The sequence below is a fragment of the Rhinolophus sinicus genome, chromosome 1, assembly GCF_057876585.1.
Source record: "Rhinolophus sinicus isolate RSI-liver-muscle chromosome 1, RSI-T2T, whole genome shotgun sequence".
NCBI classification, from domain to species: domain Eukaryota; kingdom Metazoa; phylum Chordata; class Mammalia; order Chiroptera; family Rhinolophidae; genus Rhinolophus; species Rhinolophus sinicus.
The window spans coordinates 106671659-106688976 of record NC_142501.1 but is presented as its reverse complement, the minus strand read 5'-3'; the positions used below and the strand labels follow the sequence as shown (position 1 = coordinate 106688976).

Sequence of the window (17318 nt, the reverse complement as noted above, 5' to 3'; positions counted from 1 at the left end):
CAACGCGCGCCCGGAAGGGGCGCGGCCATCGCTAGCGGCCCCGCCCCGCCCGTGCTTCCGCTAGGGTGAGGAGGCGAGTGGAAACTTTCCCAGAGTTCCTTCGAGCTCCCGGGAACCCAAGGAGCGGACGCGGCGGGGCGGGGGCTGGTTGCAGCTGGGTCTGGGAGGAGCGGTGGGTCGGGACGCGCGGGGCCTCAGCCATCCAGGAGGGCCTCGGCCCCCTGGTGAAGACACGGGCAGCGGCTCCCGGCGGGCTCCTTTACCAGTGTCTACGCGGGCGTGACGACACCGGTGAAGGAGCAGCTCACCTGAGCGGGTCTCGCGCTGGCCTCCTCTGGCCGCAGACAGAGCCGGGGCGGGTCCTGCTGCGGCGCGGAGTGGGCGTGGGCCCCGGCGGTGGTCGCCCCTCCGGGTGGGTTCGAAGGCAGCTCCCTCACTACCTAGTGTTTCGCCGCAAAATGAAACGAGCCGCACGCCCGCGAGCACTGCTACACCCACTCCCGGAGCGTGCGTTCGCCCCGACCCGCGAGGCGAGTTGTTCGTGGGTGGACTTACCACGCGCCGCGTAGGGAAGCGCGGCCTCTCCCCCTGCCAGGCTGGGCGCGGGGCCGTCCCGTGGCGGGGCCCAGTACGCTCACCCGGAGCAGAGCAGTGTTGGGGGCTCTGATGCCCCGCTCGGCCCCGGTGGCCATGGTGGCGCCCGGGGACCCGCGGCGGCTCTGTAGGCTGGTGCAAGAAGGGCAGCTGTGCGCCCTGCAGGAGGAGCTGCAGGGGGCCGGGCGCGCCGGCTGCCGGGGGCCGGCCGGGGACACCCTCCTGCACTGCGCCGCCCGTCACGGGCGTCGGGACGTCCTGGCCTATCTGGCCGAGGCCTGTGACATGGACATCGAGGCCGCCAACCGAGACTACAAGCGGCCTCTGCACGAAGCTGCCTCCATGGGCCACCGGGACTGCGTGCTGTACCTGCTCGGCCGTGGAGCTGCGGTCGACTGCCTGAAGAAGGCCGACTGGTAGGTGGAGGGAGTTCCAGAAAAACACCCTTGCCCCCCTTCTCCGCAGAATCATAGGTTCCCATGTACTTTGCCCCTGCAGCAAAGCTTCTCAGCCTTCTCCTTAGGGCACATTGTTCCTACCCTTAGGGGTTAACCGGTCTAGGTAGTTGCTTCCCTTTATAAAGCACAGAAGAGAGTATGATCAAACAGTATAATCATTCAAACAATGAATTGTCTGTACTACATGTAACATGAGCCCCAGAAAGCGAAGTTCTTCTGTGGACATCAAGTTAAATGATTACTTCACCAATGGCATTGTTCTAACTTTTTTTTTTTTTTTTAAATAGTTACAGGTTCACAGTAAGTTGCAAAGAAATGTTCAGGGAAATCCCATGTCCCCTTCCCCGGGTCTCCACCAAAGTTAACATCTTACACAGTTACAGTACAATAACAAAACTAAGAAATTGGCATTGCTACAGGCAAAGTATGCTTATTCACATTTCTCCAGATTATATATACACTTGTGTGTGTCGCGCTGTCAGAATTTATCACGAGTAGCCTTGTATAACCACCTCCACAGCCAAGTTACTCATCCGTACCATCACACACACCAATTCCGTTTTGTGAGGTCGACCTTGTTTTCAGTACTCACTATGTCAGGTTCCTTAGAGGTTCTGAACGTCTTAAGATTCATAACATAATGAAGTTCCTCCCTGCAAGTAATTCCTGATGTGATATAAATAAGGAACACAGCAGACAGCTATACACAGCAGTTAAAATGCATCTTGCCTACTGAAGAGGGGAGGAGGCCTGGTTGTGTTTTGAGGGTTGCACTTTGGCTGTGACTAAGCACAAGACTGATTTTCTTGTACTGCTGATAAATTGATATAAAGACAGTTCCAAGAGTCAAAGACCCCAATACTCAGCAATTTTGTGAATAAAGAAATAGGTTCCTAAAAAGCAAAGGACAAGGTTCATTTGATTATGTATTTGGGAGATGTCACAGTGAGACATTTTTGCCTATTCTCACCTTTTTGGCTTTCTGAAATATCTTCCCTGCTTTTCCAATCATCCTGCCTTGCTCGAGATTCATTCCCCCTGTGAAGCCCTTCTTGAAGATTCCAACCTTCATTTATCTGGGTTTGTCCCTCTTAATTTCTCATTCAGTATCATTATTACATTACAAAAAGAAAAGTGTTGGTAATTGATATCATAGCAATCTTAGAAGATAGGTCCTCAGTGAGGCCTTAGAGGTCATCCAAGTACAGTGAGCTCCCACTATGTGCCAGACATGGGTTCTAACCCTAGGAAATAGGAGGAAAACAAGACCTACCCCTGCTTTTCAGGAGTTGGAGCGCCCTCATTTTGCAGATGAGAAATCAGAAGCTCATGGAAGCGAAATGGCTTATCCCACATCATTAATGTAGAAGAAGAGGAAAATCAGAGTCACCTCCCTTGATATTAATATAGTTCACTCCTATAGTTGTGGACACAAGTCAGTTGAGAAACTAATCACACTTTTCATTTGCTTCACCAACGTGTGCTGCTTCTTATGGCTAGGCACCGTGTCAAATACTCCTTTTAAACTCCTTTTCAGCACAATTTAATTCAGAAGTGGTTTCTGACTGAAGTGAATGGGGTAAGTCCAGAGTACCTCTTATGCAAACATTCTTCAAGAAAACTGTTTATGGTTTGGATTAGCTCTCTCCCAATTCGGTACCATACTATAAACTAGCTCAGAAGCAGCTTTGCCTCCTCATTACCCACCTTTGATAAGTATGCCTACATCACAATCATTTTCCCTTTGTTATTTCACCCAGGGTCCTCACAGCAGGCAGAGAAGATGCCAGTCAAAGCTGTTTTCCTGCTTCCTAGACCCCTGAGGCTTCTAGGATTTCTGTCTCTGCTGAGGATGTGCACTTTTCTGAAGACCCCGTTGCACAGTTCCAATGCCCTTTCATCTGACAGCTTGTCCTGTTTCACCTTAGGACTCCTCTGATGATGGCTTGCACGAAGAAGAATCTCGAGGTGATCCAGGTCCTTGTGGAACATGGTGCCAATCCGCTTCTGAAGAACAAAGATGGCTGGAATAGCTTCCACATTGCCAGCCGAGAAGGTGACCCTTCCATTCTCCAGTATTTGCTCACCGTTTGCCCAGCTGCCTGGAAGACAGAGAGCAAAATTGGCAGAACGCCTCTGCACACAGCAGGTATGGGCCAAAGCCATGCAGGGAGGCAGGCGTGCGTGTGCGGCCTGCTGCCCCAGCCCTGAAGAGCTCCGTCGAGTTCCCCACAGGGCACGGAGGGCAGGGAATAGGAGCAGCTCTGGGGTATTTGGGCATACACTTAGTTTAAGCTAATGTCAGTTGGCACTTAACATGTATTCTTTCTTGTGTTAGTTCACTTTTCATGCATATCTGTCTTACCCTCCCTAGCTAGTTAGATGGTAAGCTGGTTCTGTTTTTCACTGTCTTTGACCTTGGGCAAAGACCGTAGTCTCTAGAGCAAGTTTCCTTATCAGCAAGATAATGACAGCAATAATGTCCATATCACAAGGTTGTTACAGGGTTTAAGAAGCCAGATGTGTATCAGTTCCTTAGCACAGCGCTCGACACATCCTGAGCACAGAACTGGCTGCTGCTATTTTCATGATCATTTTCCCGTTATCATTATTAAAGGCAAGAGGAAAAGAGATGTTTTGTGTGTGTGTGTGTATAGATATATATACCGACTTGTATCCGCAACTATGGGAGTGAACTACATTAATATCAAAGGAGGTGACTCTGATCTTTCTCTTCTCCTACATTAATGATTTGGGGTAAGCTATTTCGTGTATACACACACACACACACACACACAATTAAATACCTGGATACCTGGGCCTGAGTATATTTTACTTATCTAGTGATAATGTTAAACATGGGGTACGGTTGTCATTATTCAGAATTATCCTTAACTCTGAATTATTTGTTCATAAATTATTTTAAATTAGTAAAAAGCAAAAGTGCTATGGCATAAGATGAAATGGATATTAAGGAGCTCAACAGTCCAGATCAAGACATTTAGAAAATAATCTTTAGCCTTCTAGATAGTACATTGAATTAGAATACAGGGCTTTTAGTTCTCTAAAAATCAACACCTATGACATGATATAGTTTAGGAAATATGCATACAGTTATTGTAGCCACAGTGGGCAGTTAGGGACCAAGGAATCCTTTTTAAAACTTTGCAAGTGAGTAGAAAATATTTCTCTGCTCACAAAGTTTGACTAGCTCTCCTGCTCTTCTGAAGAAATATCACCCAGCCATTTACACAAAATAGTGGGGAACAGATAGTCAAAATCTTTATTATCGACTATAGTTATTTTTAGTAGAATTGAATTCCTGGTTATTTTGTAATAAATTAGTATTAAAATATTTTACATTTCTTGGGCAAAAGCAGACTGGCCCTAGGGATTTGCAGCATAAAAGTCAGGAGATAAATTCAGGATTAAACATTTGCCATAAAAGTGCTCATAATGACGAGACAATCAGTGTTGGCTCTGTCCTGTTCAGTAAAACCATCCTTCTTTACCACTTATCCAGCTAAATTTTTATTAGTGTACCTAATTAAATTACTTCTTCCTGTAAGTCATTGCTAAAAAGATGGGGCAGAGATAGGTGTCAGGAGGAAAGAAGCATTTTATATATGCATTAAAAAGCTCTAATTCTCAACTCTCTTCTCCCAGCAATGCATGGCTGTTTAGATGCAGTAAAGGTGCTTCTTCAGAGGTAAGAACAAAACAGCAAATTGAGGAAAATATTTGCTAATTATGACGGAGTTAATGTCGATGCTACATAAGGAGCTCAGACAAACTGTTCAGAGAGAAGCAAAGGTACCAAAAGAGAAATGAAAAAAGGACAGAAGCAGATAATTCAAAGCACATAAAACAAAAATAGCTAACCAACAGGAGAGGAAATCATCCATTTGTCTATTCATTTAGCAAATATTCATCTGTTCATTCAATGCCTAATATGACCTGTACCAGGTGCAGGGGCTACAACAGAAACAAGACAGTGTAGTTTCCCCCTCATGGAATTCAGACTCTACACAAATCGTGTGAGTCTGGTGTGTGTTACAAGGAACTGCAGGATCCCTACAGGGGCATGTGACAGGAAGACCCAAGTTGGCCAAGAAGTAAGGCATCTCAGCCCCAGTGATATCTAAGCTATACCTGAAGGAGGCTGAGAGTGGAGGCACGGGGCATTCCAGCAGAGGTGACAGTGCCTGTGAATACTAAGAACCGGAGAAAGCATAGTGCATTAAGAAACTGAAAGAAGCTAATATGTGCAGAAGCCTGGAGTGAGGGGGAGAATCGTGCGAGGTGAGGCGGGAGAGGGACGCCAGATTTCGATCAGGTGGGAGGGACATTGTAGACCATGGGAAGGATTTTAGATTTTATTCTAAGCATATAAGATGCCATTGAAGGGTTTTAAGAGGGGCATGGGTAATGTGCATTTTTCAAAGATCCTCTGGTTGTAAAAGAGAGAATGGATTGGAGGGGGAACAAGAGTAGGTGCTGTGGAAGCTATTGGGAGACTATTGTAGTTAGACAGCAGAGAAATCATGGTAGCTGGACTAAGAAGCTGACTGTAGATATGAAGAAAAAGACTTGGAGATGCTTAAATGAAATCAACAGATCTAGATGAATAATTTGATAAAGGGAATGAGGGAGAAGGATGGTCTCGCTTAAGCAACAGGTGATGGTGCTGGTGTCATCTACTGAGGTACCAAACAGCGGAAGAGGAGCAAGTTTTGTGGGAGAAGATGACAGTTTCACGTTTGGACACCTGGAGTTGCGTGTACCTGTGAGACATCCAAGTAAAGACAGCAAGGGGGCAGATACAGATATGAAGTCCAAAGGAGATGTACAAATGTGGGCTTCATCAGCATAGACGTAGTGATTGAATCCGTAAGTGTAAAAGAGATTACCTGAGGAGACGATTGATAGTAAGAAGAGCGGAGGCTTAATGTAGTGCCCTGAACGCCTTGTTTATGTGTAGGGCTTGCTACTGCAAATTGAAACTTACTTGGTTGTCTACAAAATTATAATCAGTCGTTGAATAAACATTTTTAAAGTACCTTCTATGGCGTTAGGTGCTAGGTGATAAGCAAAACAGTCCTTTCCCTAACAGCGTGTAGGCTAGTGTGGAAGTCTAATATAGACAATCATAGAAATAAATATCATAAAATTATAAATTGTAATACAGATATCCTCACTTTCTGAAAGTTTGCATTATTGCCCTTATACGCAAGAGCTACATTAGTACCTGTTTTCACTAACTGAAAAACTCCAAAGAGGATTTTTGATTTTACAAAAAAAGCTGTTGCTGTACTAATATAGGTCATTCATAAAGGTTAAGTGGCATGTGTAACACGAACTTTCAGAAAACTGGAGATACTCTTCACTTTACATCAATTTGGCTTACAAAAGTTCTCATAGGAATGCTCTACTTTCAGATGGCGGGAAAACCTGTAATACTACAGAGAAACAGTACACAGTGGTATGTGGAAGCAAAGGCACTGTTAGTGCAGGAGAGAAGACAGGCCTCAATGCGGTCACGCTGAAGCTGTGATTTGAAGGATGAGTTGTAGTTTGGCAAGCGAAGAATGGAGAGAATGTTCCACGAAGAGAAGATCAGCAAATGCAAAAGCAACAAAGAGCTGGGTAAATGAAAGAGCAGAAGAAGGTAGGAATGGAAAATGTAGTATGGAGAAGGAAGAACAGGAAGAAGGTAGGACCCTGACGAACGTAGGACAGGTGGGAGGTAGGACTGACAAGAAAGCAGGACAAGTAGAACCGGGAGGAAAGTAGGACAGGGAAGTGGTCGAACAGAGAAGAAGGTGGGAAAGGTAGGACCGTGAGGAAGTTAGGAACAGAAGATAATGCAGGGAGGTGGTGGGACTAGGAAGATGAGAAGACAGGTAAGACCTTGAAGAAAGAGAGGCAGGACAACGAGGAAGGTAGGAACGGAAGAAGGCAGGACAGGTGGAGGTTGGGAGGACAGGTAGGACCAAGAAAGAGGTAGGACAGGTAGAAGTTAGAACTGACAAGGTGGGAAAGGTAGGACTGTGAGAAAGGTAGGAACGGATGAAGACAGGCTAGGTGGGAGGTAGAACCGATAACCCTGGGACAGGTAGGACCATGAGGAAGGTAGGAACAGAAGAAGATGGGGCAGGGTGGAAGTAGGACCGGAAAGAAGGTGGGTTGCGGTAAGCACAAAGCATGTCGGCGGGAGAAACTTGGAGGGGTAAGTTGGTGCCATATTATGCTGACCACTGCAGGTCATGTTAAGGTTTTGGATTTTGTCCTTTGTTTTGGCGAAGTACTTAGTTAAAGGTTTTGAACGACAGCGACCATACCCAAACTACACGGTGAAAAGATTATTCTGGTAGGTGTGACTATTAGCAAGGCAGGTTCCAAGGTGAGAAGAAAAAATTAAAAAGCTATTGTCTATTGACTTGGTCTTAATGTGTGAAAGCAGAGACGGAAAGGAAGATACAGTTTTTAAAAATATTTTGAATGCAGAATTGACAGGTTTTGGTCATAGATCGGTTTTGAAGGCTATGGGGTGACTTCAGGGCTTCTGGCATGAGAAGCTGGAGAGATGATGGTCTATAAAATGGTCTGGTGAAGGTTAGAGGAGGAGCAAATTTCCTGGGGGAAAGCTAAATTCTGATACTGAGCTGGGAGAAAAGAGGGCGAGCGCTCCAGGTTTTCACAGACCATTTGTTAGCATGTCACCTACTGCAGGTGGTCAAGAGTCAAATGTCGATTGGATTTGAAGCGGTGGCTTTTCTCAACTCTGTTATTTTGGGTTTGGGTTCTAGCTGTCAATATGAACCAGACTGCAGAGATAAGTGTGGCCTCACACCCTTTATGGATGCGATTCAGTGTGGACACATCAACATAGCCAGGCTGCTCCTCGAAAAACATAAGGTACAGCAATGGTGTGAGTTCGTTCCTTTGGTTCTTCCTACAAGTTTTTGGTCATAGGATAAACAGAAATTATAGTTTTTCGGATCCTGGGTTAAAATCCCAGTGCTGCCATGCTCCCCCTGTGTAACCCCCTCAACCTCTTTAAGCATCAGTGTTCCTATCTGTAAAATGGCAATAAATTTAAATTTTTCAGAGGTTTACTCTAAGGATTAATATAATGTACATAAAGCAGTTAGCAAAGTAAGTATTCAATAACCAGTAGCTGTTTTATAGTAATAACAGCAAACTGTCCCCACTGAGCTCACTTAGTGTAGAGCATTGAATCTTAAACATTTTGTTTGTTTGTTTAGAGAGTCATTTAAGAATCTGGCGGGCGGCTGGTTAGCTCAGTTGGTTAGAGTGCGGTGCTCTTAAGAACAAGGTTGCTGGTTCCAACCCCACATGGGCCACTGTGAGCTGCGCCCTCCACAACTAGATTGAAACAACTACTTTGTGGCTGATGGGTTCTGGAAAGACACACTTACATAAATAAAAGTTTAAAAAAAAAAATCTGGCAAAAGTTATATAGTATCTGTCCAGAAAAAATGTACATAAACAACAGAATTTAGCCCAAATGTCAGAAGGTCCATGGGCGCAGGTTTCTCTGCTGCTTATTGTTCCTGTCTCTCCCCAATCTGCTAGGCTTGTGTTTCTGCTGAGGATTCCCTGGGGGCCCAGGCTGTACACAAGGCCGCAGTCACTGGGCAGAGTGAAGCCGTCCGCTTCTTGGTCTCTGAACTTGGCGTTGATGTAGATGTGAGAACAACATCCACCCACCTCACAGCACTTCATTATGCAGCTAAGGTTTGTTCTCCGAAGGGTGTCCCTGCTTCCGTGGGTTTGACTTACGCCACTGAGGACGATCTCCATAGTCCTGTTTCTTTGGCTCCATCTCTGTGGAAGAAAGAAATTGCCCATGACACACTCCTGAAATGTTCATGGTTCTGAAGCCCTGTGTCCTTTAAATAGACACCTGTCTTTGTTGCTAGGTAAAAACTGAAAATACCCTTTACTCCATGTAATGCCTAGGCTTTATGTTTCCTCCCACCCTTTTTTGTCTTCAAGAATGATGTTGAAGCCTTAAAAATGCATTGTATTAAATTTCTAGCTCTCCTTCTTTAACAGTAGATTTCAGAAGTTAAAATTTCTTTAACTGAGGCAAGGAAATTGCATTTACTGGGCTCTCCAATGTGTAAAATATTTAAGACATGCAAAAAGTTTCCACTAAAAACGTAGCTGTTTACATCCTCCCATTTTAAAGGCTAGGAGGCTTTTGTGTATTATCTTTAATGTGATTGGCTACTGCCTTTACTTGTTTTTCTAGCAACAGGAATGTTTCTGGTGAACTACACTCTCCTACTTGCATTCCCCTATGATACAGTGGATAGATAGATGGGGGTGGGCTAAGATTATGATCTATGGCCACGGGGGAATAAAGCTGGTTGGTCTACCCATAGGAAGACTGAATTTACAGCCTTGATTTTAGCCTCAGCACGTACTAATGAGCTAGCTATCTGGACAGAAAGTCTATAAATTGCCTCATGAATGATAAAGCCAGCTGTGATGAGATTGCCATCCAGGAGAGGGTCCCATCTTTTCTACTTTATCTAAAGATTTTAGCAAAGAGTATGTTTGCTTGGGAGCATTTGGAATCGTGTGTTCTGTGTAAATCGCAATATGTATACTCCTTACACCGAAGGAAACCCAACTGTCTTAGTCGATAATTTGGCCTACAAAACTGATCATCTGTTAATAACTGAACATCACCAAAACCTGTCTTTAATGATTTATACTGAAATTTGAGGATGAGCTGACAAGTTTTCCTTTAGATATGAAAATCAGATTTAGCAGTTGAGTATTTTAGAAAAAGCACCTAACGTGCAGTAGAGTTTGTGTTTAAAGGTCCTTGTCACAAGTGATAACGAGTTTATTTCAACCCTCAGGAAGGACATGTGAGCACAGTTCAGACACTAGTAACTTTGGGTGCTGACCTCAACTCTAAAGATGAAAGAAACCGATCAGGTACGACCTCTTTGTATATGTGCCTGGAAATTATTAGTAAAAGAAAGTAAACAATATGTGGGTTTTTAAAAACATTGGTGTTAATGTTATTCCTCTAGTAGCTCAGCAACTTTTCCTTAAAATAACACCTCTGTTTACAAAGCTGTAGAATTATTGCTGTTACCATGGCAGTGTGATGATTACTACTGATTATTACTTCTGTTATTATTTTTATTATTTTAAACCACACTGTATGTGACATTAAAGCACTTTGTATCTTCACCCATGATGCCGCCAGCTGTCCAGGCATTGCGTAGATTCTTCCTAGGGCCTCTTGCTTTGAAGTGTATTCGGAAACTGTAATCACTACAATTTTCTAAATGTAGGGCTCAGAAGACATTTCCACAGATAATTCTTTAGACTTGGACTCTAGAGCAAACCGCAGTGACAATCTGCACGTCAGTGGCCACCCCAGGGGTTTGGTGGACGCTGTGTGATGCTTCAGAGCCCCACAGATGACTGAGTGCTCACCCCAGGGCTGCAGGTCACAGCCGCTGAGTCCAGGGACACAGACGCTCCTAAGACGGGAGCAGAGCCAGGGTCCCACAGCGCTAACTTCTAACCGAGTGGGAAGATTTGTCGGCCGTTTTTGTCTTTGTCATATCATTCTTATTCATGGTGAGATTTTTTACTTACACAGATTTTTACTTACACATGGTAAGAATTTTTACTTACACATAAAATTTTGAAAATGTTTTCTGTACCAATTAAAGGCTCTTTTTTTTCTGATTGACTTGCTTTGTTGCTTTAGACAAGTCTTCTGAATACTCTCCAGTTGGTCTTGTTATTTTAAACCATTTCCAGGTGAAAAGGGAAAATGTTTTGATCTAGCACAGGCAGAGTCACGTAGCTGGATTAAGGAAATACAAAATCCGTGTCATTGGAGAATCCGTATTTTGGTTAGGAGTAGCCTATTTGCCATGTCAGTGTTGCTTTGGGGGTCATGCATTCAGTTCGTGTGACTTGTGTCTCTGCTCAGCCCTGCACCTGGCCTGCGCGGGTCAGCACGTGGCTTGTGTCGAGTTTCTTCTGCGGTCTGGGCTAAGGGACTCTCCAGACATCACGGGCACCCTGGCTCAGCAGCTCACACGGAGCACAGACATCCTTCAGTGCTTCAGCTGCAGCATGAGGACGTGAGGGTGTTTCTGAACAAAGGCGGTGAGACTCCTGGTGACTTATATCCTGCTGCTTGAGTCGTCACTGGGTCCGGTGAGATGGTGGCTAGCCCGTGTCCTCTGCCGCACCCCCCACCTCGCACTCTCCACTCCAGCTGAGGATTCCCAGAGGAGATGGACGCTGGCTTCCGGGTGGGAGGACGGGCCCCTGGGCTCCTAAACGCGCTTAGACTCTCCTTCACCTGCGCACTGCACTCTTTGCACCCTGCAAGCGGACTTCCAGGACCTTTGTGCGGCAGTGTCGGCTCCTAGAGAAGCATGTGGTGTGCGTAAATGTAATGTAGTACACATATGTATATATTTGTATGATACATGAGATGTTTTATAGTAAATATTATGTGGTGAGGCAACGATCATGTTAAAACTAGAAGAAATTGCTATTAGCTTGAGCCATAAATCATAAATAATCGTCCTATTTACTTTTTTTTTCTTAGGCATTTCTTGACCATGGGTTTAGCTTTTGGTTTTCTAGCCAGGAAATAAGTGCTTATAATCTGTCTTATTTAAACAGACACTTATAAGGAATTAATTATAAATTCTGTATTCTAAGCCCTGCTGTTTAAGCTGTTTTGATCCTGAAGTGATTATTTTTTTTATTAGACAAGTTCTGTATTGGCTCTCTTCACCTAATAAATACACATAAAAAATGTATCTGAGATATTTTCAAAACTTTTCTATTACTTCAGTTGAGGAATAGGGTTTGTTGTTAAAGCCTGCAGGTCACATTTCCTGTCCCCTGCCATCTGCCCCCGAAGCCTGTGATCATAAAGGAATGAACCCTTGATATTGTAACTTCAAAAAACTTTGCAGCAATTTAAACAGATTTAAGATAGGATGAGTCCTCAGGCATTTGGATTCTTTTTCTTTTTTCTTTTTTTGGTTATTTTCTCTGAATTGCAAAGGATAGTTATTAGTCCAAGTGAGTCTGTTAAAAGATCGTGTGCATCCATCACAAAAAGACCTGCTCCCCTTGTTCAGTGTCATCCAGTAAAAGCTGATCACACACGCAGCTGTTCTCAGCGTCATGCTGGGTGGGTTAGAACAGCAAGACCTTGCAGTTCTTCTCCAGCATTCCCAGAGGTGCTGGCTGAGTCCTCTCTGTAACAACCAAGTAAGTGTCTGGTAGAAACACACATAATTCTGTCTTGTGACCTCTGAGTCACACGCTCTGTGCAGCTGCGCTAATTCAAGCTGCAGTTACCATTTTCCTGTGGCTGTGGAATGCTTTGTGTCGCTGCCCTTTGGGTCTGAAGATGGCCCTGTTACATGCACGGCCACATGTGCAGGCGGGACGGAAGATGAGTCTGGTGCTGGAGATGAGTCTGGCCGCCTCTTCCCCTCAGCGTGCACGCAAAGCAGCTTTTTATTCTCAGAGACTCCGTGCGAGACCCATTCACGTCTGCAGCTTTGCCTCTGCCTTTCCAGCTTGTACGAGCTTGGCAGTCCGCAGCGACGAGGGAATGTCAGGTTCCATGTTCCCAGGAGTTCCCGAGATGGCTGATGATAAAGTCAAGTGTGGCCAAAGTGGTAGGGGTCATATAATGATCTAACTAATACGAGCGTGTGAAGGATGCTAACCACACGAGTGGTAGTCACTAGTGTTCCCTACTTCTAATTCCCTGCTTTCCTCACTTCTTAAAAAAGGTCACCTTCTCTGCCAGGCCAATTTTATCTCCTATGTCAGCATTTTATATCTTCTTTCTCTAGTTTCTTTTTCCTCCTCACATTTACCACTATCGACTATACTATCCATTCTGAGTTATTTGTTTCTTGCCTGTGTCCCCCACTGGAATGTCAGCCCCTTGAGCAGGGCTTTGTCTTTCATTTACTTCTGTGTCTACGGGCCTGGCACATAGTAAGGTTTGAAATGACTACTATATGCAGTAAGGATTCGTGTTCCTCGAGCACTTAGTACAGTAATACCTCAGTTTTCGAACATCTCCGTTGACAAACGTTTCGGTTTATGAACGCCGTAAACCCGGAAGTAAGTGCTTCGGCTTCCGAACATGCCTCGGAAGTCGAACATGTCATGTGGCTTCCACTGAGTACGAGATCCTGAGGCCTAGCTGTTGGCTGTTTTCAAACGTTTCAGAACTCGATCGGTCTTCTGGAACGGATTATGTTCGAAAACAGAGGTACCCTGTGTATCCTACAAACTGCCACGCGTCTCACCTAGGTTTCATTTCCTCCCTTGGCTGTTGCACGATGCAGCCCCTCCCAGTTACTCCATCTGAAGCAGCCTTTCTCACCCAGACTTCTTTGGGTACACTTGGTCCCCGGAACTCCGAGGCCCTGCCCGGCCCGCTGCGGTGCCCTTCCTCGCTGCCACCCTGCGGACTTCTACCAGCTTCCCAATGACTCCTGCTCACTCAGTCAGGTAATAGAGTTGGAGCCTTCAAGTTACTGATCCTTGCAGTTCATTACCAATCACTCCCGCTTTCCGGAAGCGCGTTTTTGTCACCTGCGAGGACACGTTCCTGGCATCTTCTTCCTGAGTTTTCCTTCACGGGGCTTTTGGCTGGTCCTCATCCACAGTGACTGTTCCACAGTGACTGACATTGATGGGGCTGACGCCTGGGAAGGGGCACACCCTAGTGAGATGTGTAAACATCTGAAGACAGCTAGGACCTGACATACATTACCAAAATAAATTACACAAGAAAGTAATTACAAGACAAACTTAGGAAAATGATTGCAAAATCGAAAAGAGATTACGAAACTCATATTGAAAAAATACAACAGCTGTCTGTGGAGGGAGCTCAGATGAGAAAGGGAGGGGCAGGCACTAAATTCAACTTCACTGTGGTGTTACTAAAATTCACCAGCAGGTGGCAGGCCAAAGAAATGTCCCTTTTTGTCTGCCCGGATTTTTTTAAGGCTCATTGTAAAATACAGAACAATTGGAGGAGAAAACAAAAATAACCTGTAATTCTACTACTCAGAAGTTTCCCCTCATATTTCCTCCTAGTTTTTTTAAATGTATATAGTCGAGGTGATACTTCTATATGCAGTTTTTCCCTAACTTCGTGTTGCAAGCATATCCTACTGCTTTTCAAAACTTTGTGAACTTTCAATTGCACTCTAGTACACCATCATATTATTGTCTGTGTTTATTGTATGTTGTTGTTTTCTTTGTTAAGACAGACGTTGATAATCTGTGGAGCTTTGTCAAATTCGTCTGAAAGCAAGGATGGGAGTGAGGACTGAAGAAAGGCTCTATGATCTGGTCGGGGCAGCTCGCGCTCAGCGAGGGGTGGGAGACGTGGCCGGCGCTCTGGCTGTATCGAGTGGTGAAGAAGAAGAAAGAGCTAAGAAGGTGGCTTGACGGGGTAGGTTTTTGCAGAGAGGGTGAGAGCGTAGTGCTTGCAGACAGGGAGGAGGACCCAGCAGTGGGAGGAGAGCAAAGCAGTGACAGCAAAGGCTCATTGATGGAGCAGGGCTGGCAGGCAGTTGGGAGAGGCTGAGCTCCAGGTGTAGGAGGCACATGTGGAAAAGGAGAGAGGATGGAGATAAGGGTTCCAGGGGGCCCACCCCGTACCATGGAACATCAGTATTTGGAGGGTATACAGTTGGTAGGACATGTGCTACATTTTCTACAGTAATGAATAACAATGTTGTGTATATTTGGTGGTCTTCTGATTTTTTAAAGTGGCTTTCACGAGCCAGCAAGGATGTGGAGGGGGTCAAGAGCCAATCTGAAAGATGATGGGATTTTTATTGAGAAAATTTGAGGTAGAAGTACGGGAAGATTTGCTTGGCGTGGTGATGGAGGTGTCTCATGAAGCGTTTACGGCATCCCTGAGAAAGGCAATTCACGGTACCGTGCAGACAGGCCTCGGCATTCCTGAGAAAGGCACTGGGGAACAATGGCCTTGTCAGCCACCCAGGTTTGCCGCTGTGCCTTGTCTGGCCTGAACACATCAGCATGAGTGCGCGCCCATCAGCCAGCCTCCTGTGGGCTCATCGCTCCTTCCTCCTTCCCAGGCTCGAAAGGCTCCTCCATGCTCCCGGGGGCGACACAGAGCGAAGGGAGCCATGCTAATGAACTCCTGTGCAGCGGCTTCGCATGGCACCAGAGACTTCCCCAGTGGAGGGCAGGCAGCAGGCGTGGCTGTCAGTGTCCTGTGGACCCGCAGTGTTTGCCAGCAGGAGCGCGTCCTCTGCACACTCAGCCAGTTAGCAGGATCCAGCTCCTGTGCGGAAACCTCACCCTGAGGAAGCCTGGCAAGTGCGGTTATTACTTTACTGCTTCTGCAATATAGCAAACCCCATAAAAAGGAGGTTGGATTGGACTGCAGCGCCACACACCCACCAGACGTGGTCGCCAGGACGCCTCCAAAGTCCACCGCGGATAAAGTGCTGACCGTCTGCTCCCTCACCAAAGCTGCGTGTTATATGAGGTGTAATACCTCGTTGCTTTAGTTGTATTTCTTCAGTTATGAGTCAGATTGAAGATCTTTAGATCTGGTTGTTGGCCATTTTTATCTGTATTAGTCAGCTATTACCTATTAGCAAACTACCCTGAAACTCAGTGGCTTAAAACAACCACTGATAATTATTTCTAAGAGTCTGCAGGCCAGCCGGTGGTGTTGCTGGTGCTAGCTGAGCTCAGAGGGTGGCTGTGGTCCCTCATGCATCTGTGGTCAGTTGGTGGGTCCCTCGAATTGGCGACTTAGGAAGAAGTTGGCTGTGCTTCGCATGGTGCCCTCCTCCCTCAGGCTGGTCCAGGCTTATTTTCATGACCGTGGCAGGGGAAAGAGAAAGACAAGTGCTTTTCTGCTCTCTGCTGTTTGTGCGGACACTCCCATCCCATCAGTGTGACAGGGCACAGTGGGTACAGGTCCTCGGTTAGGACCATTTGTGAAATCGATCTCTTGAATTATCTTTTGACTTGTTGATTTGTAAAAGTCTTTTTCATATTGATTTAATCAGCTCTACACAAAATTGAGATAGTAACTGTAAAATTGTTAGTATACATTTATAAGTAAAAAGAAAACCAGACTACAGCATTGCAGGACTAACCTCCTATGTATCTCCTTTTATAAAAAGTCTCTTTTGAACACATATGGACAAACACAAGGCGAATATCTAAATGCTAGGGGTCAGGAGGCACACGTGGGTGGGGTCGGGTACTTCTGTGTTGATTACAGTCTGTGATAACTTCAAAGAAGCTCTCAGAGTTGAAGAGCTTTCCTCTGAGCCAGCTACAGGAGGCTGCATGGGCTTTATTTTCCCCCTTTTGCTGAAAGTCCAGTCAGCTGAGATTCAGACGAGCACGAAAGACCCAGGAACAAACCCCGCTTGTGGATGACCCTGCCCTCGGGCACAGCCGCTGGGTCTCTCACACCCTTCCCACCCTTGGCTAATGCAATTTTATCATTTAATGTTAGATGGAAACAGAAATTACTCAGTAAGAGGGTCTGCAAATGAGGAAAAACATACACCCTCAAAGCAAAGGGAAATGGTTACCTGCACCATTAGTGTAGTTGCCGTGTTTTCTCAAAACGCCCACCTCCCACACACGCGCACACACGCATTCACGGGGGTGGGACAGGAGAGCAATAGAAATATTTGCACATGTAATTGTTCCTTCTCAGAGCTTCCATACCAGTCTATTTACACCTCCTGTGTTGCCTACATTTGTTAGGATATAAATTCGGATCCTAGAGCTAAGACCCAAAATAGAGGTGGCATAAACGCAAGTCTGTTACCCTCCCACGTGAGAGCCTGGGCAAAACCAACCTGGGGTGAGTTAGGTCAGTGAGCCAGGCTCCTTCTGGTGGTTCTGCCTTGCTGAGCTCGGGGCCTTCTTCTGTGAGGTCCAGGATGGCTCACCAGCCCTGTGAAGGGGGCAAGGGCAAAGAAGATGTCACACCCCTTTTTAAAGAAGGCCTGGGGGCGGCCGGATGGCTCAGTGGGTTAGAGCACGAGCTCTCAGCAACAAGGTTGCCTGTTCCCACATGGGATGGTGGGCTGCGCCCCCTGCAACTAAAGATTGAAAACGGCAACTGAGCTTGGAGCTGAGCTGCGCCCTCCACAACTAGATTGAAGGACAATGACTTGGAGCTGACGG

The 17318-nt window shown here is 45.8% G+C and overlaps 2 protein-coding genes across 3 annotated transcripts; both read left to right on the top strand.

Moving 5' to 3' along the window:
* The first annotated feature begins 52 nt into the window (after window positions 1-52).
* Window positions 53-11896, top strand: ANKRD16 (ankyrin repeat domain 16). The gene is made up of 7 exons (XM_019738242.3): window positions 53-1010; window positions 2981-3201; window positions 4719-4761; window positions 7862-7970; window positions 8652-8813; window positions 9953-10031; window positions 11050-11896. The coding sequence occupies exons 1-7, from the start codon at window positions 667-669 to the stop codon at window positions 11205-11207; spliced, it is 1116 nt and encodes a 371-aa protein (XP_019593801.3). The 5' UTR covers window positions 53-666; the 3' UTR covers window positions 11208-11896.
* A 152-nt stretch (window positions 11897-12048) lies between these two features.
* On the top strand, window positions 12049-16942 carry LOC148759177 (uncharacterized). Of its 2 annotated transcripts, none has more exons than XM_088802224.1 (4): window positions 12049-12772; window positions 13499-13622; window positions 14390-14574; window positions 15230-16942. In XM_088802224.1, exons 1-3 carry the CDS (start codon window positions 12499-12501, stop codon window positions 14394-14396), a joined length of 405 nt encoding a protein of 134 aa, XP_088658350.1. In that variant the 5' UTR covers window positions 12049-12498; the 3' UTR covers window positions 14397-14574; window positions 15230-16942. The 2 variants fall into 2 exon arrangements, with proteins under 2 accessions (XP_088658350.1, XP_088658347.1); XM_088802221.1 differs by having other exon boundaries at window positions 14386-14574.
* The last annotated feature ends 376 nt before the right edge of the window (window positions 16943-17318 follow it).